Source organism: Lithobates pipiens, unplaced genomic scaffold (genome assembly GCF_037356315.1).
Source record: "Lithobates pipiens isolate NorthernLeopardFrog02 unplaced genomic scaffold, aLitPip1_a1.2 Scaffold_30, whole genome shotgun sequence".
Lineage (NCBI taxonomy): Eukaryota > Metazoa > Chordata > Amphibia > Anura > Ranidae > Lithobates > Lithobates pipiens.
This window is the reverse complement of record NW_027507791.1, coordinates 101,579,589-101,602,521: the sequence shown is the minus strand read 5'-3', so window position 1 is coordinate 101,602,521 and position 22,933 is coordinate 101,579,589. Positions and strand designations below refer to the sequence as shown.

At 43.6% G+C, this 22,933-nt stretch overlaps 1 protein-coding gene across 1 annotated transcript in view; it reads left to right on the top strand.

The window, feature by feature from the left end:
* BRMS1L (BRMS1 like transcriptional repressor) overlaps positions 1–22,933 on the top strand; it is a 51,367-nt gene that overhangs the window by 8,391 nt on the left and 20,043 nt on the right. Inside the window, exons 2-3 of the mRNA XM_077464689.1 lie at positions 14,219–14,309; positions 18,362–18,489. Coding sequence (XP_077320815.1) covers positions 14,219–14,309; positions 18,362–18,489 — 219 coding nt within the window. The remainder of the gene's footprint in view (positions 1–14,218; positions 14,310–18,361; positions 18,490–22,933) is intronic.

Genomic DNA, 22,933 nt, shown 5'->3' with positions numbered 1-22,933 from the left:
TCCCCCCCTCCCCCTTCTGGCGGCTCTTCTTCCCTCCTCCCCCCCCCCTCCCCCTTCTGGCGGCTCTTCTTCCCCCCTCCCCCTTCTGGCGGCTCTTCTTCCCCCCTCCCCCTTCTGGCGGCTCTTCTTCCCCCCTCCCCCTTCTGGCGGCTCTTCTTCCCCCCTCCCCCTTCTGGCGGCTCTTCTTCCCCCCTCCCCCTTCTGGCGGCTCTTCTTCCCCCCTCCCCCTTCTGGCGGCTCTTCTTCCCTCCTCCCTCTCCCACCCCCCTTCTGGCGGCTCTTCTTCCCCCCCTCCCCCTTCTGGCGGCTCTTCTTCCCCCCTCCCTCCCCCTTCTGGCGGCTCTTCTTCCCTCCTCCTCCCCTCCCTCCCCCTTCTGGCGGCTCTTCTTCCCTCCTCCTCCCCTCCCTCCCCCTTCTGGCGGCTCTTCTTCCCTCCCCCTTCTGGCGGCTCTTCTTCCCTCCCCCTTCTGGCGGCTCTTCTTCCCTCCCCCTTCTGGCGGCTCTTCTTCCCTCCCCTTCTGGCGGCTCTTCTTCCCTCCCCCTTCTGGCGGCTCTTCTTCCCTCCCCCTTCTGGCGGCTCTTCTTCCCTCCCCCTTCTGGCGGCTCTTCTTCCCTCCCCCTTCTGGCGGCTCTTCTTCCCTCCCCCTTCTGGCGGCTCTTTTTCCCTCCTCCTCCCCCCCTCCCCCTTCTGGCGGCTCTTCTTCCCTCCTCCTCCCCCCCTCCCCCTTCTGGCGGCTCTTCTTCCCTCCTCCTCCTCCTCCCCCCCTCCCCCTTCTGGCGGCTCTTCTTCCCTCCCCCCCCTCCCCCCTTCTGGCGGCTCTTCTTCCCTCCCCCCTTCTGGCGGCTCTTCTTCCCTCCTCCCCCCCTCCCCCTTCTGGCGGCTCTTCTTCCCTCCTCCCCCCCCCTCCCCCTTCTGGCGGCTCTTCTTCCCTCCTCCTCCCCCCCCCTCCCCCTTCTGGCGGCTCTTCTTCCCTCCTCCTCCCCCCCCTTCCCCTTCTGGCGGCTCTTCTTCCCTCCTCCTCCCCCCCTCCCCCTTCTGGCGGCTCTTCTTCCCTCCCCCTTCTGGCGGCTCTTCTTCCCTCCCCCTTCTGGCGGCTCTTCTTCCCTCCCCCTTCTGGCGGCTCTTCTTCCCTCCCCCTTCTGGCGGCTCTTCTTCCCTCCCCCTTCTGGCGGCTCTTCTTCCCTCCCCCTTCTGGCGGCTCTTCTTCCCTCCCCCTTCTGGCGGCTCTTCTTCCCTCCCCCCCCCTCCCCCCTTCTGGCGGCTCTTCTTCCCTCCCCCCCCTCCCCCCTTCTGGCGGCTCTTCTTCCCTCCCCCCTTCTGGCGGCTCTTCTTCCCTCCTCCTCCCCCCCCTCCCCCTTCTGGCGGCTCTTCTTCCCTCCCCCCTCCCCCTTCTGGCGGCTCTTCTTCCCTCCCCCCCCCCCCCCTCCCCCTTCTGGCGGCTCTTCTTCCCTCCTCCCCCCCCCCTCCCTCTTCTGGCGGCTCTTCTTCCCTCCTCCCCCCCCCCCCCCTCCCTCTTCTGGCGGCTCTTCCTCCCCCACCCCACCCCCTCCCTCCCTCAGCACACAAGTTGCGCCACAAGTCGGATCATCATGATCCGACTTGCATTTTGACTTCTATTCAGATCAGTGGGTTCCCGTGGGGAACCATTGATTTTGAGTCAGAGAAATGCTGAAAGCTAGCATGCCAAAACGCCAAAGTGCTGATAAAATTGCGTTTTTAACACTCCTTTTTTTTTTTTCCTGGCATCGGTACTAGCTTTACATCTTGTTTTTTATAACGCCTGTGGGCATGAGGCCTAAGTTGTGATAAACTTAGCAGGCTGTTGGCTGTCATCTGTGAGTATAGAATGGCTGTTAGGTAACTGGTGGTGAGCCTGACTTGGCAGGAGAAGACCTCTCTTACGGCTCTGGTTCAGGGCCCACTGGAATGGAGACAGTGGTCCCGTGAGCACAGCGGGGTAGGAGTGTCTGAGCAGGTTTGCAGCGGCTGGTGCGGAGTGAAGTTGAAGATGATCCTCATGATAGCTGGAACTGCAGGAGATGGCAGAGCAGACAGTGGATCAGCAACCAGAGGCCAGTGGACACCATGACAGTGGCAACAGGACCTGGATGGAACACAGCACACTCGGAGCAAGCGGAGGGATGGCCAGGCAGGCCGGGTCATAACGGATCTGCAGATACAGTAGGCAAAAGCAAGCCCAATGGCAGGCAGAGGTTCAGCAGCAGTAATCAAGCAAAGTTCATAAACAGGGTCAGGCAGGCCGGGATTGGAGAGGTCAGCAAGGTCAGACAGAAGCCAGGTCAGAATCGCAAATCAAACCGGTAGGTATCGGGAATCTCAGGTACAGAGCTGCAGACAAACAGTGCCGCATAAGTTCAACTGCCATCCTTAAATGGGGCCACTGGCGCCAAACAGCACGTGCGCGCACCGGTGCATACACATGCGCCGATGCCTGGATTGCCCAGCGGCGCACGCACACAGATTCTCCCGTTCAGTGTGGATATAGCGCTGACAATGGCTCTGCACTGAATCAAGGAAGTGCTGTTTTAAGATTGTGGGGGGGTGGTTGAATCGTGATTTAGATTCTTTAACTATTAATCGTGCAGCTCTAATGGACACACAGGCTTTTATGGAGTTGAGTTTAGGAGCTTTGACAAGAAAAAGCCAAAAGCTCCTAAATAAGTTTAGGAGCTGTAGTGTACATGAAACCTAATGCACACAGTGCTCTGGATTTTGGCCTGAGGGGATCTGTAATGCGCACAGTGCTCTGGATGGTGGCCTGAGGGGACCTGTAATGCGCATGGTGCTCGGCACGGACGATCGTCTGAGGGGAGACCTGTAATGTACATGCTCAGTGCTCTGCTCTGGATGGTCATTGTTAAAGCGGAGGTCCACCCTAAAGTGGACCTCCGCTCATCGGAACCCTCCCCCCCTCCGGCGCCACAATTGGCACCTTTCAGGGGGGAGGGGGGTTCAGATACCTGTACAGTACAGGTTTTCTGCACCCACTTCCGGGATAGCTCTCTGCGGAAAGGGGCGTAGATTACGCGCCTTTCCGCAAGTGCCCGCCCCTTTCTGCAAGTGCCCCGCTGCCTGCTGGGAAACACACAGATCCCAGAGGCAGCGGGGACCATCCTTATTGCGCAGCGCGATTCGCGCATGCGCAGTAGGGAACCGGGAAATGAAGCCGAAAGGCTCCCTTTCCTGATTCCCATACCCAAGATGGCGGCGGCAGCACCCGACAAGACGCTCTAGAGATCGGCTTCGGGTGCCGACATTGCGGGCGCGCTGGACAGGTAAGTGTCACTATTTTAAAAGTCAGCAGCTGCAGTATTTGTAGCTGCTGGCTTTAAAAAAAAAACGCGGAGTCCCGGCGGACTCCCGCTTTAAGTTGGGAGTGTGACTTTCGTCGGGAGGCCTGTCGTGCATTACAGTGCTAACTGCTAAGCACGCTACTGACTTGCCGGGAGCGGAAGCACTCACTGGCTCTACACAGGTGGAAATCGGAAGTTCAGGAGGGCAGGTGTCCCTCCCTCACATTTTTGTCTTGTTGCAATATATTTTCCTCTGACAAAACGTGTACTATTTCTTTTTTTTTTTTGTCACTAAAAAGGCTGCTGACGAAGATTTTGACAAATGTTTTGGTCGGCTTATTTAACACTGCTTGAATGAACAATGAAGTGTCAGTTGTGCACTTCAACTATAGAAAAGAAAAGAGACGGGAAACTTCACACTGCCCCCTCACTTAGAAAGCAATCTTGCCCCTTGTCAGTGCAAATTATCTGACCTGATGTCCTATAAAACGGTGTCATATTATTAAGGTGTCGCATAAGAAACATCACATGATGGGTAAAAGCAAAGGGCTCTCTCAGGACCTTGCAACCCTAATGTTGCAAAACATACTGATGGCATTTTGATTACAGAAGGATTTCTAAACTTCTGAATGTTCCAGTGAGCACTGTTGGGAAAGAACATCATTTTACCCTCCCACACCTTGTGACCAGGCCCTTTATTTTGCGATTACAGCACTGCCTTACCTTAACTGACAATTGCACAGTCGTGCGATGCTGTACCCAAATATAATGTATGTCCCCCCCCCCCACCCCATAAACAAAAAAAAAAAAAAAAAAAAAAATAACTTTTTTTTTTTTTTTACTTTCTGCTATAAAACACTTCCAAAAAAAAGTAATCATCAATTTAGGCCAATAATCGGTGCTAAAAAAATATGCACTGTCGCTGTACCAATAACACTGGCTGGGAAGGGGTTGGCATCAGGGGCGATCAAAGGGTTAACTGTGTGCCTAGCCTGTGTTTGTCTACTATGGGAGGTGCTTTTACTGTGGGGAGACATGGATCCTTGTCCCTGCTTTCCAGGAACACAGGATTTGTGCCTTCCCTACTGACTTGTAATCTGCCTTGTTTACATAGGCTAACTGCCGCAGATGTGCAGGATAATGTACTAAGCACTACTAGGTATATAATCCCGACATGTTTCGTAATATCGACTTAGTCATGATTAAGTCGATATGATGAAACATGTCGGGCATGGTTGTATGGTAACATTTGACGCTGCACACTGGTTTAGGAGGTGTAGATCTGATCTGAGCCTGGGGGGCGGGTGAGAGGGAATCTTTGTCTGCACATCTCCGGTCCGCCGTGACCACTATAGGCTGCTGCTGATATCTGTTTGAAGAGCTGCTGTGATTTTATTTTGCTTACTATAAACTTATTTGATGTGAGTATAATAATTGAAGATTTTTTGAGTGTTTTAATTAAAATTGCAAGAATTACTGTAGTTTATGGACAGTTTTTTTCAAAAATAATCCATTGTCTTGTTTTTACATTTGTCACAGGGTGGTTAATGTTCATAAATACATATTAATAAATATGTAATTTTTCACTTAAATATTTTATTTTGAGTGCCACTATTTTTTCACTATCATTTCTGATAGAGGTAAAATACTGTTCACATTATCTTATTATTTAAAGTGGCAGCTACATTGCAAAGGTACATTTATTCTAGAGGCGCAGTGGTGGGACTTCAAGTGTGAAATAGGAAGAAGTTCCGGACAGCCGCACTCCCAAAATTGCCTTTTATTCAAAAAACAGGATCAAAAATACATGCCACGGCAGAATGGACAGAAGAACTAACGCGTTTCACACTAGCTTAAGGGACTTCACATGTGGCTGTTTTGTTCCTTGTTGACTATCTCTTTAAATACTGACATATAATCACACACATAGGTCGGACTTGTGTTTTTTTTTTTTTTTTTTTTTTTTTTTTTTATTTACCTCACCTACTATGTAATTCATAACACCAGTGGGGTATACTGTCTGTAGCCTTAGCTAAATACGGTTTAAACCGCACATCCAACAGCCTCACATGTTGGTGAAGGACAGTTCATTTGTAATGGTTAACTATGGATGTACTCCACCAAGGGGACTGGCCCATTTTAAAGGGGAAATGTAGCCAAGGCTCTTTTTTGGCCCAACTCCTGTTAAAGGAGTGCACTTTGTTCTACACTCCTGTGACCCGTATTTAGCTGACGGTGGGCTAAAGTCTCTTGTGAGCTCTTGTCACTCAACCAGTCCAGACTCTGAAGGGATCCCAACTCTAGTGTCAGTATCCACCCAGATGCTTTTCCGGCAGCTGGCTCAGCCTCTCGGGACTGCTGAGAGCCTGAGCAATCTGCTCCTAACCTCAGCACAGTCAAATGCTCTAGTGATCGCTGGAGGGGCAAAGCAAAGAGCCAGGGACTGACAGTCACCGATCTCTGCTCAGTCAAAACTGAGTAATCTGGTCATGTGATCATTAGATTCTCTGTATTGGAAGCAGCAGGGGACAGATGCAGCAGTGGACTGATGCTGCACCCACCTAGGTGAGTATAATTATGGGGTTTTTTGTTTTTTGGGATTTTACACCTGCAAGGGAAAAGGCATAATGAGCTAGTATGCACTGCATACTAGCTCATTATGAAATACTTACCTTCGAACGAGGCATCGGTAACTCCCCTGGTCCATGCCAAGGGAGATGACATGTTGCCTCGGCGTGCCTTCCGGGTATTACGGCTCCAGCACTGTGAGTGGCTGGAGCCGTGATGTCACTCCTTCCAGCAAGGTCCGGTATCTGCCGGGCTTTCAGCCGAGAATCACCTGTGCACATGCGCTGCTGCAGTCAGTGGCTAATTGTACGGGGAATATCTCCTAAACCATACAGGTTTTAGAAATTAATTATTTTTTTTCCCCTACAGGTAAGCCTTATTATAGGCTTACCTGTAGGTACAAGTTTAAAAAATAGACTATAAAAACGCTATATTCCCACACTTTTCTTTTTAACCGATTCCCGACCTGCGCACACCGATGTATATCAGCAGAATAGCACGGCTGGGCAAATGGGCATACAGGTACGTCCCTTTTAAATTTGCCAGCCGGGTCCTCTGTGAGTCGGGTCCCACAGACTCGATTGCCACGGGGATACCCACGATCGTCTCACGGGGAGGAAGAACTGGGAGATGGTAATGTAAACGAGCATCTCCCCATTCTGCCTACAGTGTCACTGATCTCTGCTCCCTATGATCGGGAGCAGCGATCAGTGACGTGTCATACACAGCCACGCCACCCCCACAGTTAGAGAAACCCCCCCCCCCCCCCCCCAGGACACACTTAACCCTTACCCTGCCCCTTAGAGGTTAACGCTTTCACTGCCAGTGCCATTTATACAGGTGCATTTGTATAGCACTGATTGCTGTATAAATGACAATGGTCCCAAAAATGTGTCAAATGTCCGCAAATTGCCACCATTACTAGTAAAAAAAAATGTAATTAAAATGCCATAAATCTATCCCCTATTTTGTAAACGCTATAACTTTTGCGCAAACCAATCGATAAATGTTTGACGATTTACAAAAATATGTTGAAGAATACGTATCGGCCTAAACTGAGGAAAAAAAAGTTTATATATTTTTGGGGACTATTTATTATAGCAAAATGTAAAAAAAAATGCATTTTTTTTATTATTTTTTATTTTTTTCAAAATTGTCACCTTTTTTGTTTATAGCGCAAAAAATAAAAACTGCAGGGGTCATCAAAAACCACCAAAAGAAAGCTCTATTTGTGGGAAAAAGGCTGAAGCGGTTAAATAAGCTTTTCTGTCTAAAATGAGTAAAGTTGAAACTGTTGCAATACTGTTCCTACCCAGCAGATGGCAGTACAAGTGCCTATTACTCAGCAAATCTTTCTCATAGCTTGAAAAATTCAAGTGACTGTACGGATAAATAGTAGGCAGCCTCCAGTGAAATGTTTACTGCATCCTCTCCTTTATGATGTGGAACTCCTAAAGTATGGACTACAAAGCCCCCTAAACACAAATAACGTACTTTGTCTGCGACGAACGATTATTTTAACAATTGATTATTTAGCCCATTATTGTTTCGATTTAATTGGATAATCTTAAAAGTGTGGTGAATAATTTAGTTTAAAATGCAAAGGATCGGACGAACACGGACAGACGGTCCGTGCTCGTCCGATCCCCATAGAGGAGAGCGGAGATCTGACAGGGCGGTCCCTGCACAGTGTGCGGAGACCGCCCTGTCCGCAGCCGGCTCAGCGGGGACAACGGAGCGATCCCCGCTGAGCGAGCGGATCTTAACGGGGAGGATCATTACTGATCCGCCCCGTGTGAAAGAGGCCTAAAAAGGCAATTTTATTCTTAAATACCTATATGCAGTGGTACATATAAATAAACAACTATGTGGTTACGGAGCAAAATTTCTAATTTACTCTGAGAATAACAGACAGAAGAGATATACTGGATATACTATTAGAGGTTGAATCTGGTAAATATCAGACTTGGATCAAATTTTTTTTAATTCAAGGAAAAAAACAAAAAAGCAAAACATTTTATAATATAAATATATATATATTTTTGGAATTTTCAGACAGTGTATGTGGTTTTCATTCAGAAAATACATACATTTTAAAACTAAATGTTAAAAGCAAGTGAAATTTTCAAATGACTTTCTTTTTTGTTCAGCAAATGTACAAGGATTTTTCGAATAAATATTCTCGTCCAAAAATTGATACTTGTATGGCCAGCATAAAGCTCGGTTCACATCTATGCAGTTTGCTTTTGCTCCATTTCTACAATGCTTTTTGCATGCACTATTTTGCTGTGATTTGTGTCTCGCAATTTTTATTCTTTTTTTTTTTTTTTTTGGGCAGATTAAAAAATGCAACTTGCAGCAAAAATGCACTAAATGCTTTTCTGCAGCTTCTCCATTGAAGTCTGGAACCAAAAAAAACAGTTTTGCATTGAAAAAGTCCTTGACCCTTTCCAAATAGGCAGCAGTTGAAAAAAGCATAGCTGTGAACGCGCCCCATAGGAAACCATTTTTTTTTCTTTCTTTGTAGCACCTGTCCTAATGGGGTAAACTAAAATTGGTCCTTTTTTATAGTAATACTATAAGGGGTTCATTTTATACTGTGAAAGTAATCTAATACACCCAGAAGTAGGATATATGGGCAATTTAACTAGGAGTCAGAGATAAAGATATATGAAGGGTGGAAGGGAGATGTATATCCTGTTCTATTAAAGTAGTACTTAAAGCTGAGGGGGGGGGGGTGGTGTGGTGTGGTGTGTGTGTGTGTGTGTGTGTGTGTGTGTGTGTGTGTGTGTGTGTGTGTGTGTGTGTGGGGGGGGGGGGGGGGGTTGTGTTTTTCATGGATGTAATCATTTTTTAGTTTACCTCCTGAAATTGTAAGCTTTACAATGCCTCCACTTTCTCTGGGTTCAGATGCTGATCTTTCCTGCACACAGTCTTCAAAGTAATTATTATTATTTTTTTTTTTTTAAACAACAAACATGTTATACTTACCTGCTCTGTGTAATGGTTTTGGGCAGAACAGGCCTGATTCTCCTCTTCTGGGGTTTCCCCCACCGACGCTTCTGGCTCCTCCGGCCTTCAGAGTGTCCCAATAGCAAGCTGCAAAATAGAGTATAGAGTGGCCTTATAGAACGATAAAAAAAACTTCTGACTTTTTAGAACCACTCACTTTCTGCCCAAGACTACATGTCCCATGAGGCATTGCTCCTCACACATTCACAAGTTCTCAGGCACTTACCGACATGTGTGAATGGTGTACTGAGCTATATGTATGTGTGCTGCCCTGTATTTCATGATATGTAAACAATGCTTTCTGTATGCAGGTTGGTTAATAGATTATGAAAATAGTTGACAACTATTTTATTAATCTATTAGTTGACGATTAATCGATTAGTAGCTTCGGCCCTAGAACATACAGTGCCCTGTGTACCCTATGGTTACCTACCCATTTTTACACTGTGTATATATAAAAAGTGAGTACAGCCCTCATGTTTTAATAAATATTTTATTCTATCTTTTCATGTGACAACACTGAAGAAATTACACTTTGCTACAATGTAAAGTAGTGAGTGTACAGCTTGTAAATTTGTTGTCCCCTCAAAATAACTCAACACACAGCCAATAATGTCTAAACCGCTGTCAACAAAAGTGAGTACACCCCTAAGTGAAAATGTCCAAATCGGGCCCAATTAGCCATTTTCCCCTCCCCTGTGTCATGTGACTCGTTAGTGTTACAAGGTTGCTGGTGTGTTTATTTTGATATCATTGCTCTCTTACTGATCACTGGAAGTTCAACATGGCACCTCATTTCAAAGAATTGTGTCCCATGAGGTATTGTTTTACATAAGGATGGCCTAGACTATAAGAAGATTTCAAAGACTCTGAAACTGACCTGTAGCACGGTGGCCAAGACCATACAGCGGTTTAACAGGACAGGTCCCACTCGGAACAGGCCTCACCATGGTCGTCCAAAGAAGTTGAATGCACGTGCTTCGAGTCATATCCACAGGTTGTCTTTGGAAAATAGATGAGTGCTGCCGGCATTGCTGCAGAGGTTGAAGGGGTGGGGGGGGGGGGGGGGGTGTCAGCCTGTCAGTGTTCAGACCATACACTGCATCAAAACGGTCTGCATGGCTGTGGTCCCAGAAGGAAGCACCTTCTACAGATGATGTACAAGAGAGCCCGCACACAGTTTGAAGACAAGAAGGCTAAGAACATGTATAAACTCAAAGGGAAGGTGGTGCACATGACACACCTACACACACACACCTACACACACACACCTACACACACACACCTACACACACACACCTACACACACACACCTACACACACACACCTACACACACACACCTACACACACACACCTACACACACACACCTACACACACACACCTACACACACACACCTACACACACACACCTACACACACACACCTACACACACACACACACACATCTCTCATCTCTATATCCACTAATGACCAATGTGAAGGATTAAATAAATTAACTGAGCTATTTTGAGAGCTCTATATAGTGCGATTACTCCTTTTTAAAGTGACGTGCAAAAGATATATATCAATGAATGTATAATAGTTGTAAAATGTATGCATGAATTCATCAAAATCTAAAATATCCGTCAATGTCCATAGGTAAGATACCAAAAATAAAGTGACGTGCTAAATCCAAAAGTGCATAAATTAGTCAGCAGTACCGCAACTAACATATAACCAGAAAATAGATAATTGATGGCATGTGCTCAATCCAAAAAAAGTGGCAGTTTGTAAAAGTAATCCGTGCAGCACAAAATAAAGTGACTATTCGGCGATTCCCCCTCCTTTTTTCTATGTTCCCCTCTTGTATCTGCACTCAACAGAGCGCCTCATCCCTACAGGGGTAAAAAGCATAGTTGTTATATCCAAATCGCGGTCCGCTCCCTTCCCGGGATATTCCCCCTGGTTCTCAGTGTTTATCCAAATGGAGTAGATCCGGTAACCCAAGCTTCAGTTTCTTTCCACCTCCGTGATATGGTTTTTGAAATCAGCAGGCGCCCCTATGTTTTAGAAAAGGTAGAACCTCCTAGCGTAAATCCGTAGAACATATGAATATTTTTATTAAAAAAGTTGCTAGGTAGTTTAAAAAAAACGGAAGTGTCGGAAAACAGCAAATACCTGTTTTCTGACACTTCCGTTTTTTGCGAGTACGCTGTGTGGAACGCACGCTGGAACTAGGCAACTGCTTTGTTTTTCATGCTAGTCAGGGCATTGGAGCTCCTTCTGGATTTTTTAAACTACCTAGCAACTTTAACACCGCGATTTGGATATAACCACTATGCCTTTTACCCATGTAGGGGTGAGGCGCTCTGGTGAGTGCAGATATAAGAGGGGAAAATCATCGGGTATCAACGACTAGTCACTTTATTTTGTGCTGCACTGATTGCTTTTACAAACTGTCACTTTTGGATTGAGCACATGCCATCTAGGGCTGAAACAACTAATCGATTACTATTTTCATAATCGATTAATCGGCCTGTAAAATAATGGAGTTAAAAAAAACTAAAATGAGCCCTTCACAGTACAAAAATATCTACTGTAAATATTACTTTCACAGTTCTACAGTAAAAAAATGAACCCCTTCCATAGTGATTATCTGCTTTTTTTGTACTATAAAGGGCTAATTTTAGTCTTTTTAACCCCATTATGTTACTAAACGTCTTAGGCCTGGTTCACATCTATGTGTTTATTGGTGCTTTTTGCAGAAACGCACTACAGTTCATTTACATGGTTTCCTATGGGACACATTCATATCTGTGATTTTTTTTCAGCCACTGCATATTTGGAAAGGGTCAGGGACTTTTAACGCAAAACTGCTTTTTTTTTGGTTCAATATACTTCAATGGTGAAGCTGCAGAAAAGAATGTAATGTGTTTTTTTTAATCTGCCCTCCAAAAAAATGCAAATTGCAGTAAAATCACATGCGCAAAAATCAAAACACAAAGCAAAAAGCATTACAGAAACACATCAAAATCAAAAACTGCATAGGTGTGTACCGAGCCTTATGCTGGCCTCACTGTTCAATTTTCAGGTGAGAATATTCAGATGAAAAATCTTTGTACATTCGCTGAATGAAAGAATTTTGTTTGAAACTCACTTCATTTCTGAACAAAAACCACATACACTGTCTGAAAATTCCTTTGACTGAGAAGTTTTCTATTTCTAAATTTTCCCGTCACTGTGATTGAAAATGAACGTCAATTTGACCCACTTTTTTTTTTTTTTTTAAGGTTATTTAACCGATTAATCGGCCAACTAATCGATTATGAAAATAATCGTTAGTTGCAGCCCTAATGCCATCAATTATCTATTTTCTGGTTATATATTAGTTGCGGTACTGCTGACTTTATGCACTTTTGGATTTAGCACGTCACTTTATTTTTGGTATTTTACCTATGGACATTGACTAATATTTTGGATTTTGATGAATTCATGCATATATTTTACAACTATTTTAGATTCATTGATGCGTATTTTTTGCACATGTCACTTTAAAAATGAATAAGTGCACTATATAGAGCTCTCAAAATAGCTCAATTCACCATGTATTTATTATTTATCTTTCACATTTGGTCATTAGTGGATATTCATATTTTCATATATATTTATAGGGTCACGTTTTATGTGCACCACCTTTGAACAGCACCACTTTCCCTTTCTTTGAGTTTATACATTTTTCTGGATTTCACCTAGGTGAAGTTTTTAATTTGGGAGGCTGCAGTTCACTCATTTCCTAATGCCCCATACACACGTTCCGATTATCGGACCACAAAAGTCGCTTTCGGACAGATCGTTCGATAATCTGATCGTTAGTACGCAGCTTTCGACAGCCGATCACGACAGTCCGTCCAACTAAATCCGAAGGAACAAACAGGAAAACTTTGGTCGGATGACAGCCCATCGTACGACAGTCGTGTAGTCAGTACAGTATGCGTCCGATAAAAGTCATTAGACAAACACCACGCATGATCGGAAACATGAAAATAAACCAGAAGGACACACAGGTCACACGTTTTTGACATCATTTAAAATACGTAGCTACGCACGACGGAAGATTTTTCCAGAATCGTACGACAAAAGTCTTGCACACATTTTGCACTGTTGTATTCAATCTTAGTTGTATACAACAAAATGTGAACGATCGGTCTTACGATAATCGGAACGTGTGTATGGGGCATTAGAGTGGAAACTTGTTTCTTATATATATATATATATATATATATATATATATATATATATATATATATATATATATATATATATATATATATATATATATATATATATATATATATATATATATATATATATATATATGCTACACATGGATTACTGGAACCATGTTCTGTGGTCTGATGAGACCAAGATAAATGTATTTTTCAGGTGTGTGGTCTGTGTGTCAAACCACGCTTTGACAATTGCACAGTCATGCGAAACTGTACCCGAATGCAATCGTTTATTTTTTTGAGACCAGGCTTTTGGTGGTATTTAATCACCACTGTTTTGTTGGTGTTTTTTTTTTTTTTTTTTTTTTTTTTTTTTTTTTTTTTTTAAATCAACTAAAGATAGAAACATTTGGAAAAGTTTTTCTTATAAATTTTTTTTTTTCTTTTTTGCTCATGAAGTGGCACCAATTAGTGCCCTGATTATCAGTGTAAACAATGTTCTCGTGCTGCTCTGTCATCCCTGCTGGTTATTGGTTCTCCTTTCCTCAAACAGACCATGTGTGAGGAAAGGAATGCCAATAACAAGCAAGTTTAATTACACATTACCAGCTGTGATTAGACACAACTGATCACATGGGCATAGGGCACAGCAGTCACAGAGCATGTCCAATGCGTGGTTCTTGGAGAATGTCCATGGATGCCTTCCCAGAACTGAGCAGCAGCACTGTAGCCGTCTTTGAGCTGGAGCGTGTTTGGTGTGTTTGCCTGCAAGGGGATGCGCAGGTGTTCATGCATCCCATGCAGGCAGTCCTATACATACGTTTCAAAAGGAACACAGAGCTGGAACTCCCAAATTAAAAGCTGCGTGGTTCCCTGAATGCAGACTGGTGTGGGTTTGGGGACCTGGACCCACATGGGTGTCAAAGTTTCCATGCGGCCGCTAAATCTTACTTGGCATGAATGGGCTTCACGGGGACGAGCAGAACATCTGTGCTTCCCTGTGTGGGTAAATATGGCCCTTGCCTGGGCATACAGTATGCTTGTATGCCTTTTGTGATTGCAGTTTATGTGGTTTTTGATTACTTTAATCCCTAACCTTATGTATTTATCTTGTAGAGATGGACGACGAGGACTGTGAGAGGCGACGAATGGAATGCCTTGACGAAATGTCAAACCTCGAAAAGCAGTTTACGGATCTTAAAGATCAGTAAGTATTTGCTATAATAATTTAACGTAAGTGTGCCAGAAACATCCAGTTGAGCTGTCAGAGTTCTACATTAGGGCGTGAGTTGTGAGGTTAGTAAAAGGAGAAAAGACCTGACCTGTCCACAGAAAAGGCCCCCATCCCTGGCTATATGAAGAATAAAAATGAGGGAAGGAAAATTTTCTGATCGATTATAAAGTTCCTTTGGGGAATATTTTGGATGTTCTAATGCTTACAGATCAGCCCAAGAACTAAACTGGCTCATGTGAGGATGAAGGGAATGGGACAGGGGGTCCCCATCACATTCCCTGCCTGGAGCTGAAAAAAATATGCAAAAAAAAATATGGGAATGTATAAATTTATTGTATGTGTGTTGTGTAAGTGGGGAAAAAAAGAATTTGTGAGGTTAACCGCTTGTATACATTGGCTAGATGGGAGCAACGTCTATGTAAGTGGATGTGACCGTAGGTCCTCCTGCAGTGAGTGGTCATTCTACACTGTAACCATGTGAAATTGTTATATTCTTCACACAAATAGAGCTTTCTTTTGGTGGTATTTAATCGCTCCTGGGTTTTTCTATTTATTTCTTCCTAAAAAAAAAAAAAAAAAAATTTGAAGAGAATTTTTTTTTCTTAGCTTCTGCGAGTAAATTTTGTAAATTTAAATACATTTTTTCTCCTGCACTGACAGGCTGCACTGAGGAGGAGGCACAAATATGCTGCCCTTGTGGGCAGCACTGATAGCCAGCACTGACTGGCATCACTAAAGGCCACTGCTGGCAATTGTGGGCACTGGTTGGCACTGATTGCTGCAGTGGTGGGAAATCATTAGTGACTACCTAGCTGTCCCCTGTGAGGAGATGCCGCTGATCGGCTCTCCTCTCCTCTCCTCACACTCTGTCGGTGTGAGTCGAGGAGCGTTGATTACTGACATCTCCGTGTTTACATGAGACCGGCTGTGATTGGAGACAGCCGATCACATGGTTAAAGAGCCGCAGCTCTTTACACAGATTGAGGTTGCGGCGTGCCCTAGAAACATGGTGTGGCCGCGATTGGCACGCGCCCCCGGGGGCACGCAAGTGCACTCGTTCTTGGAGGCCATCATGTGACCTCCACCCAGAACGAGAGCCGCGCCCGCCCAGCTGTCAGGTGGCAAGTGGTTAAGACTCGCATTGCCTCTTAGAAAATATCTTGGGGGTGTATTGCTTTAAAAAAAAAAAAGTAATTTATTGGGTGTTTCCATTATCCTGGTGTTCCAGGGCCTCAAAAATTTGAGTTGGGAAATTAGATGGATTATTTATGCCCCTTTGAAAGCTCAAAGGTGCTCCTCTTGGATTTTGGGCCCTTTTATGCATCTAGACTTAGTCTCACATGTGTTGAGTCTATACCCGGTAGGCCTAGCAGCATGTGTTTTGAGGTGTTATTCTAAATATGCTTATGCTGTGTCTGAGAAATTGCTTGTTTAACACCTTCATGCCTAAGCCTTTTTCTGACATTTTGTTACTTACAATTTAAAATCGGTTACCTCTCTATCTCGACTTGAGTATGTGTTTGATTTGTGCGCACGAGGGATAGGGCGCTTAAAATGTGTTTTTGTTTTTTTGTTTTTTTTACTGTTCCTTTTTTTGAAAATAAAAATAAAAATTTGATCACTTTTATTACTGTCAGGAGTGAAAATGTACCCCCTTGTAACTGCAATAGGCAGTGACAGGTACTTGGGATAACAGCCCAACGGCTTTTAGCTGCTTTTGTTGTTCTCCTAAGAAAGCCGACTGCCAGCCCTTAAAATGGTACCAGGGTGATCCCAGCAGCTGCAGGGATCACCCCGGTACAACCCCTTTAAACCGAGGCCACATATTTGAATATGGTCAGCGTGAAGGGGTTAAATGGCAACTTGGTGAACAAAAAAAAAAAAAATATATATATATATATATATATATATATATATATATATATATATATATATATATATATATATATATATATATATATATATATATATATATATATATATATATATATATATATATATATATATATATATATATATATATATATATATATATTTTTTTTTTTTTTTTTTTTTTTTTTTTTTTTTTTTTTTGCATTTTCCCAAAAATTGTGACAAAGTAATTAGAACTTCAAAAAGCTTGCCATGTAATAACTTGGACTGTCTACTTTCCAAAAAGGGTCACTTGGGAGGTATTTTTTACTGTCCTGGCATTTTAGGGCCTCAAGAAATGAGAGGCACACAGTACGTCTAGGATTTAGCAATTTTCAGATATATGTACTATTTTGTAAACTCTATAACCTTCGCACAGACTAAAACATATACAGTGAGTTGGGTTATTGTACCATACAAATGTAGCAGAATATATTTTGGCCTAAATTTATGAAGAAAAAATATTTGCCAAATTTTTTTATTTACATAGCAAAAATAGAAAGTGGTGATTTAAATACTATGAAAAGAGAGCTTTATCTAATATTATTATTCTTTTTTATTAGTATTATACAAATCCTAATTTGGGTACAGTGTTGCATAAGTGAGTAAATGTCATGCAAATTGTCTCGGCTCTGAGAACTGAAAATGGCCTGGCCTTGAAGTGATTGAATGCATGTTGCTTTTATTTATTGCTTATTGAATGATTCAAAATGTTTTATGTTGGTGGCTTTCTCCAAATTGTCTATCCACTTAAGCCCCGGAGCAATTTGCAGTCAAAGGACCAGGCCCCTTTTTGCGATTCGGCACTGCGTCAATTTAACTACGTATTCTTCTACATATTTTTGGTAAAAAAAAAACGCAATTGCCGATTGATTGGTTTGCGCAAAAGTTAGTGTTTACAAAATAGGGGATAGTTTTATAGCATTTTTATTTAATAATTTTATTTTTATTACTAATAATGGTATTTTTATTGTGACTGCGACATTATGGCGGACACATCGGACATTTTTGACACGTTTTTGGGACCATTGTTATTTATACAGCAATCAGTGCTATTTAAATGCACAGATTCCTGTGTAAATGACACTGGCAGTGAAGGAGTTAATCACTTAGGGGAGGGGTTAAGTGTGTGTGTGTGTGTGTGTGTGTGTGTGTGTGTTTGTTTGTGTGTTTTTTTTTTACCCCCCGTGTGGCTTTGCGTCTGACGTCACTGATCGTCTTTCCCTATAACAGGGAACAGACGATCGGTGACAGCCACACTAGAAAGCACCGGGAGAGGTTTGTTTACACAGACCTCTCCTCGTGCTTCAGCTCTGACCCAATCGCGGGACACCAGCGGTGATCGGGTCCCATGGCCACAGTCACGGAGCTCAGGCCGCCGGGGCGCTCCCAACCCATGGCCGGGCACTTAAAGAGCCATGTACAGGTACTTGATTGTGCCCAGCTGTGCCATTCTGCCAACGTATATGTGCAGGGGGCGGTCCTTAAGTGGCTATTTAGCCATCCATCTGTAGTTTTGAGAACTTTGCAAAATTGCAAATGTAGTGCAGCCCACAAAGACCAGACTTGGATACCTGGTGCAGTTTGACCTTGTGATACAGAGTTTTTTTTTTTTGTATATCACAATTATATTTTTTTAGCACCGGGGAGGGGTTTAAAGTCAGAATGGTGTGCAGAAAAGAAAGTTGATAATTACAAGATCACTTGCTCTGATCCGGGATATCTGATCTCAGCTGTATGCACGGAGAATGATACTCGCAGGAAACAAATTGCAGCCTTATATGGTTACTAACAGTGACCTTGTTCAATGTACATTAATACATTTTTACTCTGGTATTTCAGCTTTTATCTGTAATATGCCTGAAAGGCTACATTTTACAGTTAACACAGTATAACCTTCATTCCGTAAATTGAAGGTTTACATTCAGATGTGTTCATCGCCATAGAAGGCACACTTTCACTGCAGTAAATGCTTTACCTTCACTTACTAATTGCCAGTTGTCTGCTCTTTTTTTTGTTGCTTTTGTTCATTTATTTCTGGAAATGAATAATTAGGTACAGATTACATTTGCCTAGCTATATTGTTAATCACTTTTGTTTTCTTGCATTTATAGACTTTATAAAGAGCGGTTGAGTCAAGTAGATGCCAAATTACAAGAAGTAATAGCTGGTAAAGCTCCAGAATACCTAGAACCACTTGCAGCTTTGCAGGAGAACATGCAGATCCGGACAAAGGTGGCAGGTAGATAGAACTCTTTGTTTATTGGATGTGAAAGTGGCATCACTTTATCTGGTCATCAGTGGAAATGACAGCTTGTCAATGCTTACAAGCAATGCTCAGGTGACCGAAACAATAGCCGTGACCTTGCCGTAAAACAAATGCTAACTGAAATATGCAAGCTATCGTTCGACAGGTCTCCTAAAAAAAAAAAAAAAAAAAAAAAGTTTTCTGGTTTATGCTAATCCTGTAGCTTTAAAGTGGTTGTAAAGGCTAACTTTTTTTTTTTTTTTCCTCTTCTGGGATCCCCGCCAGTACTCCCGACTCTTCCCCTTCTATGTGTGCCCCCATGTGCGTCCATAGACACACAGCGTGGCTTAGTCCTATCCCACGCTCCCTCCTCCACAGGCAAGAAGCGATGTCTCCCACTGCTGCCTCTGTGTCCTGTGAGGGGAAGAACAAAGACCAGTGTCGCTGCAGATGTGCACAGTGCTGGATTGAGATCGTTTTACAGGAATATAAGCGCATAATCAAACTTAAAATCGGTCGTCCATGAGGACCTCGGCCATCTAAAGCTAATGGGAGCAACACTACCAGTGTCAGGAGGTGAAGTAGCTCGGATACATCAGCTCGGTAGCCAGTCTGACCGCATCAGAACGTGGCTAATGACAACAGATGCTGGAGGGGATGTAGCTATGTGTTTCAAGGTGGCAACACCGCTTTCTCAAGCCTGTCATTAGGCTTGAGAAAGAGGCATTGCTACCTCAAAATGCATAGCCACGTCCCCTCCACACTACCTGCCATCTGATGTCATCGGGCATGTTCTCATACCTTCAGACTGTCTCCTGGGCTGATGTATCCTGGTTTTCAGCTCCTGCATCTCCTAACACTGACTGTGTTGCTTTCATCTTCAGGCATCTCAGGTCCTCATGGATAATGGCTTGTAATTGACACAGTGCCTTGCAAAAGTATTAACCCCCCTTGGCTTTTTACCTATTTTGTTACATTACAGTCTTTACTTCAATGTTTTTTAAATCTGAATTATATGTGATGGATCAGAACACAATAGTCTGTGAAGTAAAATTAGAGAAATATATACATAAAACAATTTTTCATAAATAAAAAAAAATGGATAATTAGCATGTCTGTATATATTCACCCCTTTGTTATGAGGCCCATAAAAAGCTCTGGTGCTACCAATTACCTTCAGAAGTCACAAAATTGTTGAAATGATGTCCACCTATGTGCAATCTAAGTGTCACATGACCTGTCATTAAATATACACACCTTTCTTAATCGTACATCACGGGCCACAGAGCCATAGTAATTTCTATGTGGGTTATAGGCCACCTTCAGGTGATGGACACTGGCACACTCTAAGACAGGAAGTCCACTTTCCATATAACACCTCCCACTACTGGGAGCACCTCAGTTTTTTTTTCGCCAATGTCTTAGGTGTTGGTCACGAGTAAAGATGTGCTGTGCTGAGCTCCACTGGAGCAATCCTTGCTGTTATTCTTGTGGTCCAGGAGATCTTGGTATGCAGAGATCATAAAGATGGCGGTAGGGGACCCATGGACCCTACCACCATGTCCAGACCTTCTCTCACAAGGTCCAGTATTCCATCCTACCTTGCAAACGCTAAATTTAACGGTTTGGCTATTGAGACCCACATTCTGAAGAAGCGTGGGCTGTCGGGTTCAGCGGTATCTACCTTGGTTAATGCAAGGAAGCCGGCCTCCAGAATCATATATTATAGAGTCTGGAAGGCATATGTGTCCTGGTGCGAATCCAGGGGTTGGCACCCCAGGAAGTATGTCCTAGGTAGAATCCTTGACTTTATGCAAATGGAGTTAGAAATGAAGCTGGCCTTGAGAACTATCAAAGGCCAGGTCTCGGTCTTATCTGTATTATTTCAGCGACCACTTGTTTCGCATTCTTTGGTTCGTAGCTTTATTCAGGGGGTAACGCGGCTTAATCCTCCGGTTAGGTCACCCCTGAACCCGTGGGACTTGACTTTAGTTCTGTCAGCGTAACAGAAACAGCCCTTTGAGCTGATATGACACATTCCCTTGGTCCTTTTGACAAGGAAACTATTTTTTTTTTTCTGATATCCTTCTTGCAGAAGACATGGCTATCACAGTTGGCTGCTCTTTCTTGTGAAGAGCCATATTTAATCACAAGAATTAAGGTAATATTACTTCCTCATCCTAACTTTCTAACGAAGGTAGTGTTCATTTAACAGTTTACCTTCATTTTTTCCAGAACCCGGTTCTACGGAAGAGAAGTCACTACATTCTCCTTGATGTGGTGAGAGCAGTCAAGATCTACTTGAAGGCGACTGCTCAGATTTGCAAAACGGATGTTTTGTTTGTATTGCCTGAAGGTCCTAAAAGAGAACAGGCAGAATCAAAATCTTGTCTTACTAAATGGATTTGACAAGTAATTGTTCAAGCTTATGGTTTAAAGAGGGGGATTCCAACTTTTCAAATCAAAGCACACTCCACAGGGTGGGCAGTGCATCACCAAACCTCCATGGCTCAAATTTGCAAGGCCGCAATTTGGTCTTCAATCCATACATTTACCAGATTCTATCAGGTGGCTGTAAAAATTATGAGGATATCGCCTTTGGGTGCAGTGTGCTGCAGGCAGTAGTATAAGTCCTCTGATCTTACGGTGCCCTACTTTTGTTGTCTCCCTCCCTTCATTAGGCATTGCTCTGGGACATCCCACATAGTAATTACTATGGCTCTGTGTCCCGTGATGTACCATTAAGAAAATAGGATTTTTATAATAGCTTACCTGCAAAATCCTTTTCTTTGAAGTACATCAGGGGACACAGACTTCCCTCCCCTCTTTCTGGTATGCACATGTATTGCTTTGCTACAAAACCTGAGGTGCTCTCAGTAGTGGGAGGGGTTATATAGGGAGTGGGCTTCCTGTCTTGGGGTGTGCCAGTGTCCATCACCTTAAGGTGGCTTATAACTCACATAATTTACTATGGCTCTGTGTCCCATGATGTACTTCAAAGAAAAGGATTTTACAGGTAAGCTGTTATAAAAATCCTATTTTTTTTGAAAGGCCCCAGAGGCTGCAACACCTAAGCAAGAGGCACCACTAACAAAACACTGCCATGAAGACCAAGCAACTCTCCAAACAAGTAAGGGAGAATGTTATGAAGTACAAGTCAGGGTTAGGTTATTTAACCACCTGACATCCGCGCTATGGCCAAATGACGGCCACAGCGCGGATGTGAATTTGGGGGGGCTGTCATATGACTGCCTTACCTGTGCACGCTCCCTGCGCGCACTCTGATCACCGAGTCACTGAGACTTGGGTGATCACCGATCTGAGTAAGGGGCTGGTCCCGGCCCCTTGCCATGTGATCAGCTGTCAGCCAACGACAGCCGATCACATGATCAAATTCAAAACAAAAGCTCGGTGATCGCTTTTTCTCCTCATGCTGACAGTGGAGGAGGAAAAAAAAAGCCGCTCACCTTAAAGGGACATCGGTCCCGAAATGGAAGAGGCAATTATGCCTTATAATTGCACACTGAAAGTGCTGCCAATCAGTGCTGCCACATAGAAGTGGTCCCCATCAGTACCGCCTCATTAGCGTACATCAATGACGGACAAAAATTACCATTTTATAACAAAATAAAAATTATATTATATTTTTTACAAAAAGTAAAAATCGCATAGGTGATCAAATACCACAAAAGAAAGCTCTATTTGGGGGAAAAAAAACAATAAAAATTTAATTTGGGTACAGTGTTGTATAACCGCGCAATTGTCATTCAAAGTATATCATCGCTGAAAGCTTAAAATTGGTCTGGATAGGAGGGGGGTTTAAGTGCCCTGTACGCAAGTGTTAAAAAAACAAAATCTATGATGATCCCTAGGAGCACCATCAAATCCATCATAACCAAATTGAAAGAACATGGCACAACCGCAAACCTGCCAAGAGACTGCCACACACACCAAAGCTTGTGCACTGGGCAAGGAGGGCATTAATTGGAGAGGCAGCACATAGTCCTAAGGTAACCCTGGAGGAGTTGCAGAGTTCCACAGCAGAGACTGGAGTATCTGTACATAGGACGACAATAAGCCGTACGCACCAGAGTTGGGCTTTATGGCAGAGTAGCCAGAAGAAACCCATTACTTTCAGCAAAAAACAAAATGCCACGTTTTGAGTTTGCAAAAGGGCACGTGGGACACTTCTAAAATGTATGAAGGAAGGTGCTCTGGTCTGAGACTAAAATTTTACTTTTTGGCCATCAAAGAAAACGCTGTCTGGCGCAAACCCAACACATTACATCACCCAAATGCCTCGTACACACGATCAACCAATCCGGTGGAAAAGTCCGGCGGACAATCACGGCGTGTGTGGGCTCTGGCGGACTTTTTTTTTTTTTTACCCAAAAGTCCGGCGGACTTAAAGTATTTTTGCACTCCAATCTGTCCGCCG